The 14,951-nt window shown below is 35.4% G+C and overlaps 3 protein-coding genes and 1 long non-coding RNA gene across 6 annotated transcripts; 2 read left to right on the top strand and 2 right to left on the bottom strand.

The window, feature by feature from the left end:
- Nucleotides 1–242: 242 nt before the first annotated feature.
- On the top strand, nt 243–2,288 carry LOC120129297. Of its 2 annotated transcripts, none has more exons than XM_039146832.1 (3): nt 243–390; nt 676–739; nt 1,079–2,288. In XM_039146832.1, exon 3 carries the CDS (start codon nt 1,086–1,088, stop codon nt 2,091–2,093), a length of 1,008 nt encoding a protein of 335 aa, XP_039002763.1. In that variant the 5' UTR covers nt 243–390; nt 676–739; nt 1,079–1,085; the 3' UTR covers nt 2,094–2,288. The 2 variants fall into 2 exon arrangements, with proteins under 2 accessions (XP_039002763.1, XP_039002762.1); XM_039146831.1 differs by having other exon boundaries at nt 676–743.
- A 1,841-nt stretch (nt 2,289–4,129) lies between these two features.
- LOC120129396 (ribonuclease P protein subunit p25-like protein) lies at nt 4,130–6,745 on the top strand. 2 transcript variants are annotated; one of them, XM_039146909.1, is made up of 8 exons: nt 4,130–4,281; nt 4,469–4,593; nt 4,721–4,801; nt 5,026–5,114; nt 5,205–5,279; nt 5,409–5,473; nt 6,209–6,415; nt 6,564–6,745. In XM_039146909.1, the coding sequence occupies exons 2-8, from the start codon at nt 4,471–4,473 to the stop codon at nt 6,647–6,649; spliced, it is 726 nt and encodes a 241-aa protein (XP_039002840.1). In that variant the 5' UTR covers nt 4,130–4,281; nt 4,469–4,470; the 3' UTR covers nt 6,650–6,745. The 2 variants fall into 2 exon arrangements, with proteins under 2 accessions (XP_039002840.1, XP_039002839.1); XM_039146908.1 differs by having other exon boundaries at nt 4,130–4,282; nt 4,465–4,593.
- Nucleotides 6,746–6,892: 147 nt separating this feature from the next.
- On the bottom strand, nt 6,893–7,504 carry LOC120129398. Its single transcript, XR_005516733.1, has 3 exons — nt 7,345–7,504; nt 7,209–7,255; nt 6,893–7,094 (listed from the first exon to the last, which is right to left on the bottom strand). It is a non-coding gene; the product is annotated as an uncharacterized LOC120129398 (long non-coding RNA).
- A 536-nt stretch (nt 7,505–8,040) lies between these two features.
- LOC120129394 (WAT1-related protein At1g25270-like) lies at nt 8,041–10,266 on the bottom strand. Its single transcript, XM_039146907.1, has 7 exons — nt 10,088–10,266; nt 9,935–9,997; nt 9,718–9,834; nt 9,343–9,595; nt 9,114–9,272; nt 8,873–9,024; nt 8,041–8,294 (listed from the first exon to the last, which is right to left on the bottom strand). Exons 1-7 carry the CDS (start codon nt 10,264–10,266, stop codon nt 8,075–8,077), a joined length of 1,143 nt encoding a protein of 380 aa, XP_039002838.1. The 3' UTR covers nt 8,041–8,074.
- Between the last annotated feature and the right edge of the window lie 4,685 nt (nt 10,267–14,951).

Raw genomic sequence — 14,951 nt, 5'->3', positions numbered from 1 at the left:
CAAATAAATCTTCTTAAATCCAAATCATATCAAAATTTAAAAAACAATTACTTTTCTCGGATCGACGAAATCTGGACCCAATTCAACTCGCGTCGATTCTTAGCTCCATTCCTGGTTGTGAATCCCAAACACGTCACGTCTTTATTTCAGGTGCGTGAAGGGCACTACACACCAAGTCGCGTGAGATTTCTCATTTATCGACCACTCCACTTCTCCAAGAAAAAAATACCCATTGATCGGATTCGTCGATCCATTTCTACGATACTCATTTTCCCTCTGAAAAACAAAGCTCTTTGGCTCTTATCTGTCAATTCCCTCCGATTTGCCCCCTAATCCCCCCCTCATTCTCTGCCCCCCCAAATTCTCTCTCCGCTCCCCCAATTTCCCCTGGTATGTACCGTCATGTTGTCTTTACTTTTTAATCTTTGAAGATAACTTCCTTTCTGGATTGGAATCATTTAATATAACTACTTTCGAATTCTTGGCTTTTTTGTATTGATAGTTGTAGATCTTAGATGGATAGACACTGAATTCCCATGAGGGCGAAATCTCAGCTTCATGTTCTCCTATGATCGTTCAATTAGCTAATTTACTGTTGTATAGCGTGAATCCGTTGTTAAAAGCACCTTGTTTTGATTCTTTAAATATATTGAATCTGGGTGTTTTTGTTTTCAGGTGAGCCTTGGTATCTCCATCTGACCCATTATATCGATCTAGATTTCAACCATCTTTTCTCAAGGCAGGTGTGGTGTTTTTCAAGTCCATCCTTTTGAGTTTTCACGTTATAACTGGGTTCTCATTGGTTTGGATTGTTCTTTTATGATGTTTAATCTAAATGGTGATCTAATTCACTTGTAAAATGGGTAATCAAACATTGTTATGAGTTGTATGTTGTTGACTCTGGTAGATAGTCTGATTCACTTGTTTAAACATGGATATGAATTTTATCAAGGATAATGATATATTATGTTTTCGGTTTAGAAAGCCCAAAATTTGTTATTATTCATATGTTGGATTGAGATTTCCTCCCCTAATGTCATGGGGTTTTCTGATTTTGCAATATTATTTTGAGGTGTAGTTTGCAGATGGCAAAAGGTAGCAAAGGACGACGTGGGATCACTTTCCGGCCAACCCCATACTCGTTTACCTCTCCTAATCATGACATCTCTATGGACTTGTGTCCTAAAAAATGTTCCGAAGCTTTGGATAAGAAAGATTGGGAAGAGACAACATGTTCTGTTTGTATGGAGTGCCCTCACAATGCGGTTCTTCTTCTTTGCTCATCCCATGACAATGGTTGCCGTCCTTACATGTGTGGAACTAGCTTCCGATACTCGAACTGCCTTGATCAGTACAAGAAGTTCTACTCTAACTTGTCTAATGAGGATGAACCTTTGATTAGCTCCTTTGATAATCCGGTTTTGGCTTCAGGTTCCAGTTTGTCTGTCGAGAAGCTTGGAGTAACGAAACTCGCATGTCCACTTTGCAGGGGTCAGGTAAAAGGATGGACTGTAGTGGAATCTGCAAGGGAATATTTAAATGCTAAAAGGAGAAGCTGCATGCAGGATGACTGCACCTTTGTTGGGACTTTTAAGGAATTAAGGAAACACGTGAGATCGGATCATCCATGTGCTCTGCCTCGAGAAGTGGACCCTGTTCTCAAACAGAAATGGAGTAGGCTTGTACAGGAACGTGTGCAGGAGGATGTGATGAGCATAATAAGATCGGCAATACCAGGGGCAACGGTTTTCGGTGATTATGTGATAGAAGGAAATCACCATGGTTTCGCGACAGATGAAGATGATGGTATCGTTGCAGATGCCGCCGAAAGGAATGGAGGTCTCGAAGCAAACTTAGATGGAAATTTTGTTTTTCTTCTGCTGCATGCATTTGGACCATCCAGGAATGACATCGGTAGACAACCAACGCAGCCTATGCATGCAGCAGATGAGTTCTCACCTGTTGGTTTATCTGATCCAGGCGACTACAACTGTAGTAGTGACAATGATGATGATGGAGTCAATATCTCTTTGGTGAGCCGCCTCCGCCAGAGAAGACGGAGTAGAAGAGATGCCAACGGAGATCAGATATAAGATCAGTAGAAGTTAGATCACCTTAAAAGGAGAACACAGGCAGGTAACATATCATCGATAGTGTTAGGTTTACACTTTGAAGTAGCACTCATTGAGCGTAAGTTAACTTCTGTATATGGATTTTGTACTGTCAGTAAGAAACCTCGGGTCTTTCCATATGAATATGATGGATGGGGTTGTAAAGAAACATTCCAATGTTTAGTTGATTGCTGAATAATTTTTATTCGTGATTTATATGGTACAAATACATGAACATGTGTAATATACGTATATACCTAAAACATGGATATGCCATATAAATCCATGGAAATATATGAACACAGAAGTTTATTAGTTCTTGTACTCGAATATGGTCATTTAAGTTTACGTGTTTTCAAATTTGAAATTTAGATTCCGACTCAAATAATAACACTTCAAATTTTAACGACATGTTTGTCCAAATAAAATCTAAATTAAACGTTAGATTTTGAAAGAAAATAATGCTTGGGACGTGTAGTTTACCGTATTATATATTTGTCAAAAGAAAATATTTTTTCTTAAAAAGATCAGTTCGAGCAAATATATATTATTAATTGGATATTTTTTTTATAATTCCTAAATCTTTTTAAAAAAAATTACTTACCTGGTTCAATTAGGGTTCCATTTAGATTAAAAGAGTGATTTTAAATTGGCTTAAAGGCAACATAGGCCCCTAAACTTTAAAAAAATCAATATGACCCATATTATGTGTGTTATTTTGGATCAATATGACTCCCATTCGAAAAAAGAATACAATGTGACTATTAGATCAATGTGGTTGTATTGTGTTTTTTCTTGGACAGTGTGACCCTCTAAATCAAAAAAATTAACTGACCCTTTGATCAACTATTTAATGTTGTTATATGTAGAAAATTACATAATTAATCACTCAACTATTTTTTTTCTCTTATTTTAGTCACTAAATTTTAAAAGTTTTTAATTTAATCACTCAACTTTTGAATTTCTCCTATTTTAATCATCATGACTTATTTTACTAATATTTATATATGATGTGGCATTTATTATTCTTATTTTATTGATATATGATTAAAATAAAATTAACTGAATTTAAATTTTAAAACTATATTTAAACAAAAAAAAATTCCAAAATTATAATAAATTTTAAAAATATTCCCTCTGAATATATTCTCAAATCCCCACTCTCCTCCTTTATCCGCTCATTTCATTTTTCTTCCTTTTCAATCAAATATTTCTTTTTTTTTCATTTCTTTCATTACTCGATGAAGCAGTTCATCCCCTGTACAACCTTTTTCATTCCAACACCACCTTCATGTGCCATTACACCACGGTCGTCTGTCTTGCTCGTCGTTTGTTTTTTTTTTTTTTTGCACATTGTTTTCTCCAGTGAAATGCTTGTTATTTCGGTCTTGCTTTTCGTGCTCCGATGACTCTGGTTTTGATTTCTTAGGAGTAAATACTCAAAATTTCTAGGCTTATTTCAATAGAACAATGGGCGATTGAGATTTGGAGACAGGCTCGATAGATATAATACTTTGTTTTGAGAAATGATCATTTGGAGACAAGTCCAACTCTTTATTACCAATATTTACTTCATCTTCAACCCCATGCAATGAAAACTACCTATCGAGTGATTATATTGAAAACTTTTATAGTGGTCAAAATAGAAGAGAAAAGATAATTGAATAATAGATGACACATTTACCCAAATTATAACAACATTAAATAGAGGCTGGACTGCTTGAAATGTCACGTCAACACAAAATAACGGAACCGTTGGTCAATAACGAAAAATGTTGGTCAAAGGGTCACATTGTATTCTTTTTTCGAATTGGAGAGCCACATTAATTTTTTAAAAAAAATTTAGGGACCTCTGATGCCTTTAACCCTTTTTAATTTAACTAAAACAAACAAGCGTTGAGATAGCAGGAGCACCTAATGAGAAGTAGAGCTGGGAAAGTCCACGTGTCAGTTTTTTATTGGATGATAATACGGATAGAAGGGTTTTCAAGTCCACAAATCCTAAAACCCTAATTCTCCTCTCCAGACTCCAAATCTATCGTTCACCTGAGCTCATCTCACTGCAGTGTTCAAAGAGATTTTCTCAAAACATATCAAGTATAAAGCCTCTTTAGCCTTTGCCCCTTTGTTAAAACTCAAAGCTTCCTCGCAGTCACTCTGTTTCGCCCAGGTAACTTCCACTTCTTGTTGGTGTTGTTCTTTCTTTGTTTCTCTCACCCTAGATCTCTATTACACATTTGATTTCGTTTTATTTGATATGGGTTTAATCTCTAAATGATTTCCAACCTTGGATTTTGATTTTGTTTTCTTTCTAAGAAGAGAAAAAACTGAGATTTGAAACATTTTTTTTTGTATAGAAATGGACCGGTACCAGAAGGTGGAGAAGCCAAAAGCTGACACACCCATTAACGAGAATGAACTCAGAATTACAGCTCAAGGGAGAATGAGGAATTATATTTCTTACGCCATCACTCTGTTTCAGGTCCCCCCTTTTTTTCTGTTGGATATTGGTATTGCGTTTAATGTATTCTAATACTTGATTTGTTTTTTTTTGCTGAAGAAGAAAGTGGTGTGTTTGATTTGATTTCGTGTTGTTTTTTCTTTTATAGGAGAAAGGTGCCAATGAGATTGTACTTAAAGCCACGGGTAGAGCTATCAACAAGACTGTCATGATTGCTGAATTAATTAAGGTGTTCTTTTTTTTAGTAGTCTAGAGTTTAAGTTAACTTCTATTAATCTTGTTGTTAGACATTGGTTTTTGAACACCATCACTGCTTTCCCTACTAGTTAGCTTTGTTGTTCATTTTGTTCAAAAGAATGTGCTCTTGATATGTGGAAATATGTTTCAGTGTGATATAGATATGTTTGTATGTATGTACCGATTTTGTACTAAAATGTATTAACTTTCTCCCAGAGGAAGATTGCTGGTCTTCATCAGAACACATCGGCTGGATCGATAGACATAACTGACACCTGGGAACCACTGGAAGAAGGCCTTCTTCCGTAAGAACCTATTTCTTCCTAGTACTAAAAGCATCAATCTTCTTGCTAGAACTATTATCATTGCCACTAATGTTTGGTTTGCTTGTGCAGCCTAGAAACCACTCGCCATGTTTCAATAATCACGATTACTTTGTCTAAACAGGAGCTGGATTCATCTTCAATAGGGTAGGTGACCTCTTTTTATCTGTATTTAAAAGTTTACAATGTTGAAAACAGTATTGGGTGCTGAATCCTGTTCTTTATTAATGATGTCTTGGCATGCTGCTTTGTTTTTGTCTGTAACTTTGTTGTCAGATATCAGCCTCCGATCCCAGCAGATCAAGTGAAGCCATTGAGTGAGTTTGAGGACAATGAAGGAGGTTAGAAAATTATCTAGCGTTGATGTTATGCATTTCAGGTTTATGTCGAGTCTTGCATTAGTTGATATTTGTACTTCCATTCATGGAAATTGAAGACCTCCCTTAACATCAAGAGGCAAGCACATGGTCAAGGAAAGTGTGTAGGTGTAGCCAATCATCATGTCTTTTTTTGTACTATAAAGCATTAAAGGTGTTTGAGCAAAGATATTTTCCTTCTTTTATAGTACTTGTACACGTTGAAAGTTATCCATTTACAATTTCGGCTGTCATTTTGCTTTTCCAATGCGAGTGTGCTTAGTTTGGTGATGAGTAAAAGGACTCTTTTTGGGAAGGTTAATTGAATATCATACGTTTTTTTAGTGAAAAATGGTTAAGGGAGAAGTAGAGGTTGACACTTGACAGCAAGGTTGCTGCTGGTTACAAATAGTTGCTTGGTTTTGTAGCACATAGATGACTTTCCATAAATAGTTCTATATCTACTGACGATTGAATTTATTTCAGCACATATCGACCAACATGGACGGAACTAGGAATTTATTATAGCGGGGGTTAAAATATTTTTATTTTTCATAAATACAATTTTTTTTCTATTGAGGGGGGTTGGTAAATTTTTCTTTATTTATTTAATATTAATTAATACTTTAAAAAATAATTGGTGGGGGCCAAGGCTCCCCTTGGCCCTGTTATGTTCCGCCACTGTCGACCAACACTTAGATGAAAATGTTACTCGTGCAGGCAATGGCAATGGTGTGGTAAAGAACAGAAATGCAGGATATGATGATGGGCGAGGTTATGGAGCCAGACATCGAGGTCGTGGGAGGGGGTGTGGTTCCCGAGGGCATGCGGGAGGGTATGGTGGTGGTCCTGGTGGAAATATGCAACAAGACTCAGGATATTACAACGGTAATGACCCATCAGGACCACTGCCTTCCCAGGGTCGTGGTAAGTCTTTGCTTCCAATGCTTTCTTGTCAATTTTCTGTTTTAGTGACTAGAAAGCCCATCTTTCCCCCCAACTTTCAACACAAGCCTAAACATGTTAAGTAAAATGATTGTTGTCACCAAGTTTGACTAATCAGTGATTGTTGCAGGTAGTGGACGAGGAAGGGGAAGAGGACGTGGACGCGGTCCACCTCAGGATTTCGCATCTGATGGTCCATTCCAGAAAGGTGCTTGAGCAACAAGCACCATCCTAGATCCTTCTGAAGAACTATGGCTTTAGATTGAAACAAAACCAGTGGATGGTTGCTCTATTCATTGCCAGTCTTTGTTTAAAACAACAAAAAAGTCATTTTAGACATTATTTAAGGTTTTGTTTGCTTGAGAGATTGTGCTGTAATGGACCTTGTAATGTTGGTTTTCATTCTAGGCCGCAATTTTTGTAGGAAAGTTAATAGGACATTTCATCTCGCTCAGCCAATGTTTAATTTTTCAGCTTTACTTTCTCCAAATAATAGAGCAGTACATTTATTCTTCCAAACATTTCTTATTCTACTTTCTGTATTATACAAATGTTGGATACGATATGAACACAGATACATACGTAACACCATGGAACTTGAATGTAGCATGTAGATTTTAATCTTCCAGGTGCTAAACCAAATTCCCATTTGCTATGGAATCTGCACATAGTAGAATATATCGTAAGATACATGTAGAATGTAGATTTTTGATCTTCCAGGAGCTAACAAGATAGTAAGATGATACGACAAACACGGTTGTATTTACAGCCTTACCTGGACTGCATCGAATCTGGCACTTGCGTTCACAATGCTGTCTAAGCCTTGCCGCAATCAATCAACCAACAATCAAACACAATCATAATTAATAAACCAGAAAAAAAAGGGTTGTTTTTTTTCTCTATGTACTTACAGTTGGTTAGAGGGCAACGAGTAGCACAAGCAGCGAAGCAATCCACCTGCGGCTCGATTTTTGCATTCTGTGAACTGATAATGCAGAAAATGAAAGCTGCAACTATCATCATCTTCGTCCCCATCTTATTTTCTTTTCCATCTTCTCCTTTAAGGGATGACCTTTTCACTTTGTTTATAGAGGGAATTTGTTGAAACCGCCCATTAACTTGCATTAAACTACGCATTTGCCATGTCCATGAGCAACTCCCTTAGCAGCCATGCACGTGGGCCATTGAAACTTATGGCACCGGCTGTGCAACTTATGGCACCGGCTGTGCAACTTATGCCCCCTAGCCGCCTACTTTTACTTAGTCAAATTATGCTTTTAGTCCCCCTATTATACTTAAATTTAGGGTTTTTGTTTCAGCACATGTCAACATGTGATTCACTCAATCCCTACTTAACAGCAAAAAGAAACCCTTTTTATTGAAATAGTTCTATCAACAAACAATATATGCTAGCAGCTAGCTATATATATATATATAGCTAGCTATATAGGGCTATAATAACAGTGATATATATCAGTTTCATGCTTATACAATTTGACCTTTGAATTATTATTGAAAAAAAGAATCACTCCTTATATCCCTGTGTAAATGACAAGAAAACTAACAATGAACTTCAAAAGTGTCTACTGCAATGTCTGCCGCTGCTAATGGGCCAAAATTTGAAGCTCTGGAAACGGCATCTCAAGCTAGAACTACTGCATGGGGGGTTTCTATTTCTTCTTCATCTGTGTCTTCTTCATCTGTTTCCTTGATCTCACTTTGTTTATCTTTTTCTGGTTTTTCATATGGATCTATATCAGCTGTCGGCAGTGGTACTAACTGAGTTTTCTGCTTCGCCTCTTTGGCTTTTCCCCATAGCACCACGTATACTCCACACACGATCATCAATCCTCCTACGATACTGTTGATTTCCATAGCAAAAACAACAAACAAGGCAATTAAGATTCATTAAACTCAAGTTTTCGGATTTGAGGGTGAGACTCATATACATATAGATGATTGACTTCAGATTCAGGTCATATAATTTTGAGTTTGAGATGTACATGTACGAGTAATTTTAGGTTCAGAATTTTCTCATGTAACCTTTTCTAGTTTTTAACTTAATAAAATGTTAAAGTTCAATACACTTAATCCTAAGACTATCTCAAATTCTAGTATTTTTTTAGTTCAAATCATTTTAGGTTGAAGTTGTCTTTTAATGTTTAATTTATCTTGCATTCGGGTCATTTTAAGTTTGATTTTTTTTAGCTAAGGTCTCTTATAGCTCAAAGCTTTTCAAGACTAGACATTCTTGGATTCAAGATCATTTTTTTTTTTGGGTTCAAATTGTTCTAGGCTCAGAGCAATTCAAGTTCGAGTTTTTATCGGACTTGAATAATTTAAACTCAATTCTTTAGATTCAGGCTCATTTTATCTCCTCTGTATACATATTTGTATCACAATCAATGACAATGATTTTGTAAAAGTGAAATGGTATACCTTCCTACGTAGAGCTTTTCATCGAGCAACAAAGATCCAAGAATGGCAACAAAGACAAGCCCCAAGGGATTGAAAATAGATGCATACAGAGGACCCATCATACGAACCGCCCATGAAACCAGGAACACCAACAAAGCAGATCCCATGATTCCCTGCAAAACAACATCTTCAAAATGTCCAAAATTTGCAGAACATCATTAAAAAACCAGAAAAGAAAAAACAGTAACAGCCATTAACATACCACATAAGCAACTGCTAATAGCCTAACATTCCAGCCAAGCTTCCATTGGCTCCAATCTCTCACAGTGCAAAGTGCAATCAAAGCTCCTTGCAGCCCTCCCGTTACACACATCAAAGCAGTGCTTGAATAAAGGTAAGGGAATCTTACAGTCATTTTTGCCTGATGAAATTGAAACACAAGTAAGCACTATGAAGTTTGTGTCATGGAAAGGAAGAAAGAAAGTTTTTACCTGTGTGATCAGCCACAAAGAGTATGAAATGGTACTCAAAAGACCGAAAAATGCGCCGAGAACAAACTTGCTGATGTCGGATGATGCCGAACTTTTCGCCGATTGGGGATGCTTCAGAAGGTTTAAATGTGTCTTCCAGATGTGTATCTCTACGCCTTTGTAAAATGTGAACAACATTGCTCCAGATATTCCTATTAATGTCCCACACACTTTTGCCTGCCCTGCTCTTGTTCTTATTGCCAGTTTCTCCATCCTGCCATAAAAAATTCTACCCTTGTAAAAAAGACTGCAACATGGAGATTGTCCCCGGAAAATAATCCGACCCGACTCAAGCGCATCATGGCTACCGGAAACCGAAAAGAGTAAGAATTGTACTTGAAACAAATGGCCAAAATGAAAACACAGGCTGGTGCAAGGTTGATCATGGCCGCAACAAAAGTTGCAGATGTATACACCAAGCTCTGCAGGTAAAAGTTTTGAGCTAGTGCACCACTGTTTAAAAAAAACTTCAGTTTAGTCCTTTTTTTCTGCTATTTTTTAACATAGAAAAGTGAAATAATTCGTGGGATTTCCCCTTTTTCTTTAAACTCACCCGAATAATCCACAAAGAAATCCTTGAAGCGCTATCTTTCGATTGATTTTCTCCAAGCTCTTCCTGTGAAAGATAGAACAGAAAGAAACTCAAAGATCATAATAACAGATAAAAGAGTAAAAAGGAAAATAATATATTCGATTCAGCTGGAACCTTTCGAAGATTAAAGCAAGGGGAACCATTATAGCAGATGCGAACATGAATCTATAGACCACAATAAGCCGCAAACTCATCCCGTCATTAGCAGCCAGTTTATACATTACATTCATTCCTGCAAATATAAGCTGAACCAGCACCATTATCAATGGAACAAGATGTGCAATACGTACCATGTTGTTAAACCCCACAATTTTTTTAAAGAAAAGAAAAACAATATTTTGTTTTTTCTTTCTTGCTCCTAACCCCAAGATAAAATAACAGAGAAGATTGTTATTTAATTATTCAGATATATTTTTTGTGAAATAAAAAAAAAGAAGATGAATTTTCTCTAACTTCCCAGAATTCTATACATAGAACGAGTCTTGGGCGTAGGGTCAGTTGTGAAATGAACTTAAACAGAATTTGAACAGAATTGAGAGAGTCGCTTTGATTTTATTTACACGTACTCTCTCTCTAGATTCTCATGCAAAAATAATATACTATAGTATTGAACCCTGAACTCTAAATTCTAATATAGTTATAAAAATATTTATCTTAAATTCTAAACATAATAATTATCAAATAATGCTTTATAAACTTTATTAATTAATCCTATTTTTATTAAAAATAAAAGGTACTTGTCTTGAATTATTAAGTTGGTTAAGATTTAAATCTATTTTCTGGGGAACAATTTTATTTTGGAAAATAATACGTTTTGGTACAGGTACGTCATGTATGAAATGATTTTTCAAAGACGCGGTTTGTAGGGTGTGTCCTTACGAAGGTGACAGGTTTTTCCGGCAGTTTGTAGGGTGTGTCTTTACGAAGGTGACAGGTTTTTCCGGCAAAATCTCTAACGTTGGCGTCATCTAAAACCAAAATAAAAAAAAGTATGAATCTCACATTGTTTATATATAAATTTTTTCAAATGTTTAAGTATTACACTCTAAATATACACTCATTAGTGATCGAAGACAATGTCATTGAAAATGGTGATAATGTTTGCAAACAACAGCAGTTCCAGGAAGAAAAAAATGCAGAACCAATTTTGATGGATATACATATCGAGGGATATAAACAAATAGATATCCAGATCCCGAGCTCAAATCGATATTGGTTAAACGCTTTCGAGACTCATTTTCTCCTTAAGTTGCATTGCTATGCATTCGTTTCCAAGTTTCAGACACTTGTTTCCCAGTCTCATCTTGTCCAGCTTCAATTCCTGTTTCCAGCTTCGACGCTTCCACTTCAACTGCTGCTTCTCTAAGTTGAGCACCTTGGTCTTCAGCTGCAACTTTTTCTTCTCTAGCTGATTCGCTCGATGTGCCATCGACTCCTTCAATGATCCATCTGCTTCATTGTCTTCATGGCGAGTAAGATTCCGATCCGGATCATCCGAAATTCGGTTGAAGTCCGACACTTTTGAAGATTTACCATGATCTGCAACTTTGTTTTCATTTGTTTGCTTTAACCACATTGCAGAGACCGCAGACAAATCAGAATTTGCCCTGTTGTGCCCGGCTATACACTACACCAAAACTGTTCTGTAGCGGCGTTTTTAGCGGCGTTTGTAGAGAAAACGCCACAGCATTTAAACATATAGCGGCGTTTACAATCCAAATGCCACAAAATGATACTTTAGCGGCGTTTGTTTAAAAAATGCCGCAATAGAGTAGTACTTTAGTGGCATTTTAAGTATAAACGCCGCTAAAACTCATACTTTCGTGGCATTTTTGTACAAACGCCGCTAAAGACTAGTACTTTAGTGGCATTTTAAGCAAAAACGCCACTAAATACTCGTACTTTAGAGGCGTTTTAAGCACAAACACCACTAAAGTACTACTCTATTGCAACGTTTATATAAAAACGCCACTAAATACGAGTCTTTAGCGGCGTTTGTGCTTAAAACGCCACTAAAGTACTACTCTATAACGGTGTTTGTTTAAAAAACGCCTCTAAAGTACGAGTATTTAGCGGCGTTTTTACTTAAAAACGCCACTAAAGTAGCGTGATACTAAGTTTTTAAAAATTCAAAGAAACACTTCAGCCTCCTCTCAGGCGCGCCACTCTCTCTCTCTGTACTTTTTTTATATATTCTTCGTCCTTTTCTTTCATCGTCTCTCTGCCTCTCTTCAAATTTCAAGGTATATCTTCTCTCAGATCCACCATCTCTTCCTATTATTTCCCTCACTGTAAGGTTCCATAATTTCTTCCCAATTTTTTTATCCCTTTGTTAACTTCATATGTTTAGATTTGATTGTAATTTTGAAGTTCACCAACGTGGCAAGTTTATAGTTTCTAACCCTTTTTCATTTTTATTATGGTTACTTACAATTTTGGTGCCTAAATTGGAGACTGAAGAAAATACCTTTTCACCAAATTTCATTCCTCCCCCAGCAAAACAAAATAGTGAGAAAAAATCTCACCGTTTTAAGAATCTGATGGACGGATCAAAAGTTATGACGTCCACAGTTATCGACCAGTTATACGAGTTCTCGGCGCCATGTTTCTTTGATTTCATGAAAGGAGAATTGGAAGACGAAGCACGCAATGCCGAGCACTGGTTCGAAACCTCCTTGAGCTACGCTCCTTCCTGTATGTTCTCTTTTTTTTCTCTCTCTTACTATTTTCTATGTAATAGTATCGTTTTGATCCGTTATTCTTGGTTTTTCTTGGTATTTTTAGGGTTTTGATTTAGTCATTACTTTACTTTAGATTTTAACCTGATTGATTTTAATTGTTTGTTATTGAATTATATTCTGAAAATTATAGGACTCGTGGTTCTCTTAATTGCTTAGATCTGATAGGGAAAGAAAAAGAATTGTGATGTAATTAAGCTTCACCGAATTAAGATAGTTTTCAGGGATATTGGGATATTAATCTAATCAACAATTTACATGTTACCAAGTAAAATTGTTGCATTTTTATCAAGGAGAAAAGTTGAGATTTTTAATTTCCTTTTGGTATTTTTCATAATGCAGCTTTTTTAAAAGAATTGTGGTTTTTTTTCCAACATTAATCGAGTTTTGTATGAATACTTTGGTTCTTATAATTGTGTCTTTGATTCGATTATGTCGGATTTTCAGTGCCCTAACTGAAAAATCATGTTTAAATTTTCCCGATGATGAAGAGAAAAGCAAATGTACTGTGCAAGTAGAAGCTGAAGCTTGCACCCCTAAACCATTGATAATTTCTCAGGAAAAAACAAGTGTGTGATAAGAAACATCAGACGACTAAAAAGATAGCTAGAATGATACAGAACCCCTCGGTGTTGAAGATAAAAACCGACAATGTTGGAACTCCTAATATGGCTCTAGAAAACCAAGCCATCAAACGACAGAAACTAGATGGAGGAAGATCTAGACAGGTGTTTTTATGCTCTTCTCCTCAGCGTGTTTTAGCTTCTGTGATTTGTAACTTTGATCTGAAGTTTTGTCTCTTTGTTGCTTCCTTTTTCATCAATCGCAGATAAAGCTGGTAAATTTGTCTACTTCAACAATCCTATGTGCCTGGTGAGTTTTTATTTATTTTGTAATTTATATGTTTGAAATTCTTTAAAGTATATTTATTCTTTACCTTCTCATTGTGCGTTTTATAATTTATCGTACTAACATATTCTATGGAATTAGAGCTTAGGATCCTTGAGTTGAACTAGTGAATACCATTAACTTATTTTGCTCGGGGCCTCTATCTCCGATGCCGATTTTGCTTTCGCTTTCACTTTCAACGATAGTAATTTTTCTTTTGTTCATTTTAATTTTTTCTTTAGGGATCCATTGAAATTGTTGGCAGGGTTCAGGATATTTTAAGTGTGTCCCTACATGTCCAGTAAATGGGTTACAGATGGAGGAGGTACATACATACATACATACATACATACATACATACATACATACATACATACATACATACATACATACATACATACATACATACATACATACATACATACATACATACATACATACATACATACATACATACATACATACATACATACATACATACATACATACATACATACATACATACATACATACATACATACATACATACATACATACATACATACATACATACATACATACATACATACATACATACATACATACATACATACATACATACATACATACATACATACATACATACATACATACATACATACATACATACATACATACATACATACATACATACATACATACATACATACATACATACATACATACATACATACATACATACATACATACATACATACATACATACATACATACATACATACATACATACATACATACATACATACATACATACATACATACATACATACATACATACATACATACATACATACATACATACATACATACATACATACATACATACATACATACATACATACATACATACATACATACATACATACATACATACATACATACATACATACATACATACATACATACATACATACATACATACATACATACATACATACATACATACATACATACATACATACATACATACATACATACATACATACATACATACATACATACATACATACATACATACATACATACATACATACATACATACATACATACATACATACATACACATACATACATACATACATACATACATACATACATACATACATACATACATACATACATACATACATACATACATACATACATACATACATACACATACATACATACATACATACATACATACATACATACATACATACATACATACATACATACATACATACATACATACATACATACATACATACATACATACATACATACATACATACATACATACATACATACATACATACATACATACATACATA

Source organism: Hibiscus syriacus, unplaced genomic scaffold (genome assembly GCF_006381635.1).
Source record: "Hibiscus syriacus cultivar Baekdansim isolate YM2019G1 unplaced genomic scaffold, ASM638163v2 tig00110485_pilon, whole genome shotgun sequence".
Classification (NCBI taxonomy): Eukaryota; Viridiplantae; Streptophyta; class Magnoliopsida; order Malvales; family Malvaceae; genus Hibiscus; species Hibiscus syriacus.
This window is presented reverse-complemented; position numbering and strand designations above follow the sequence as displayed.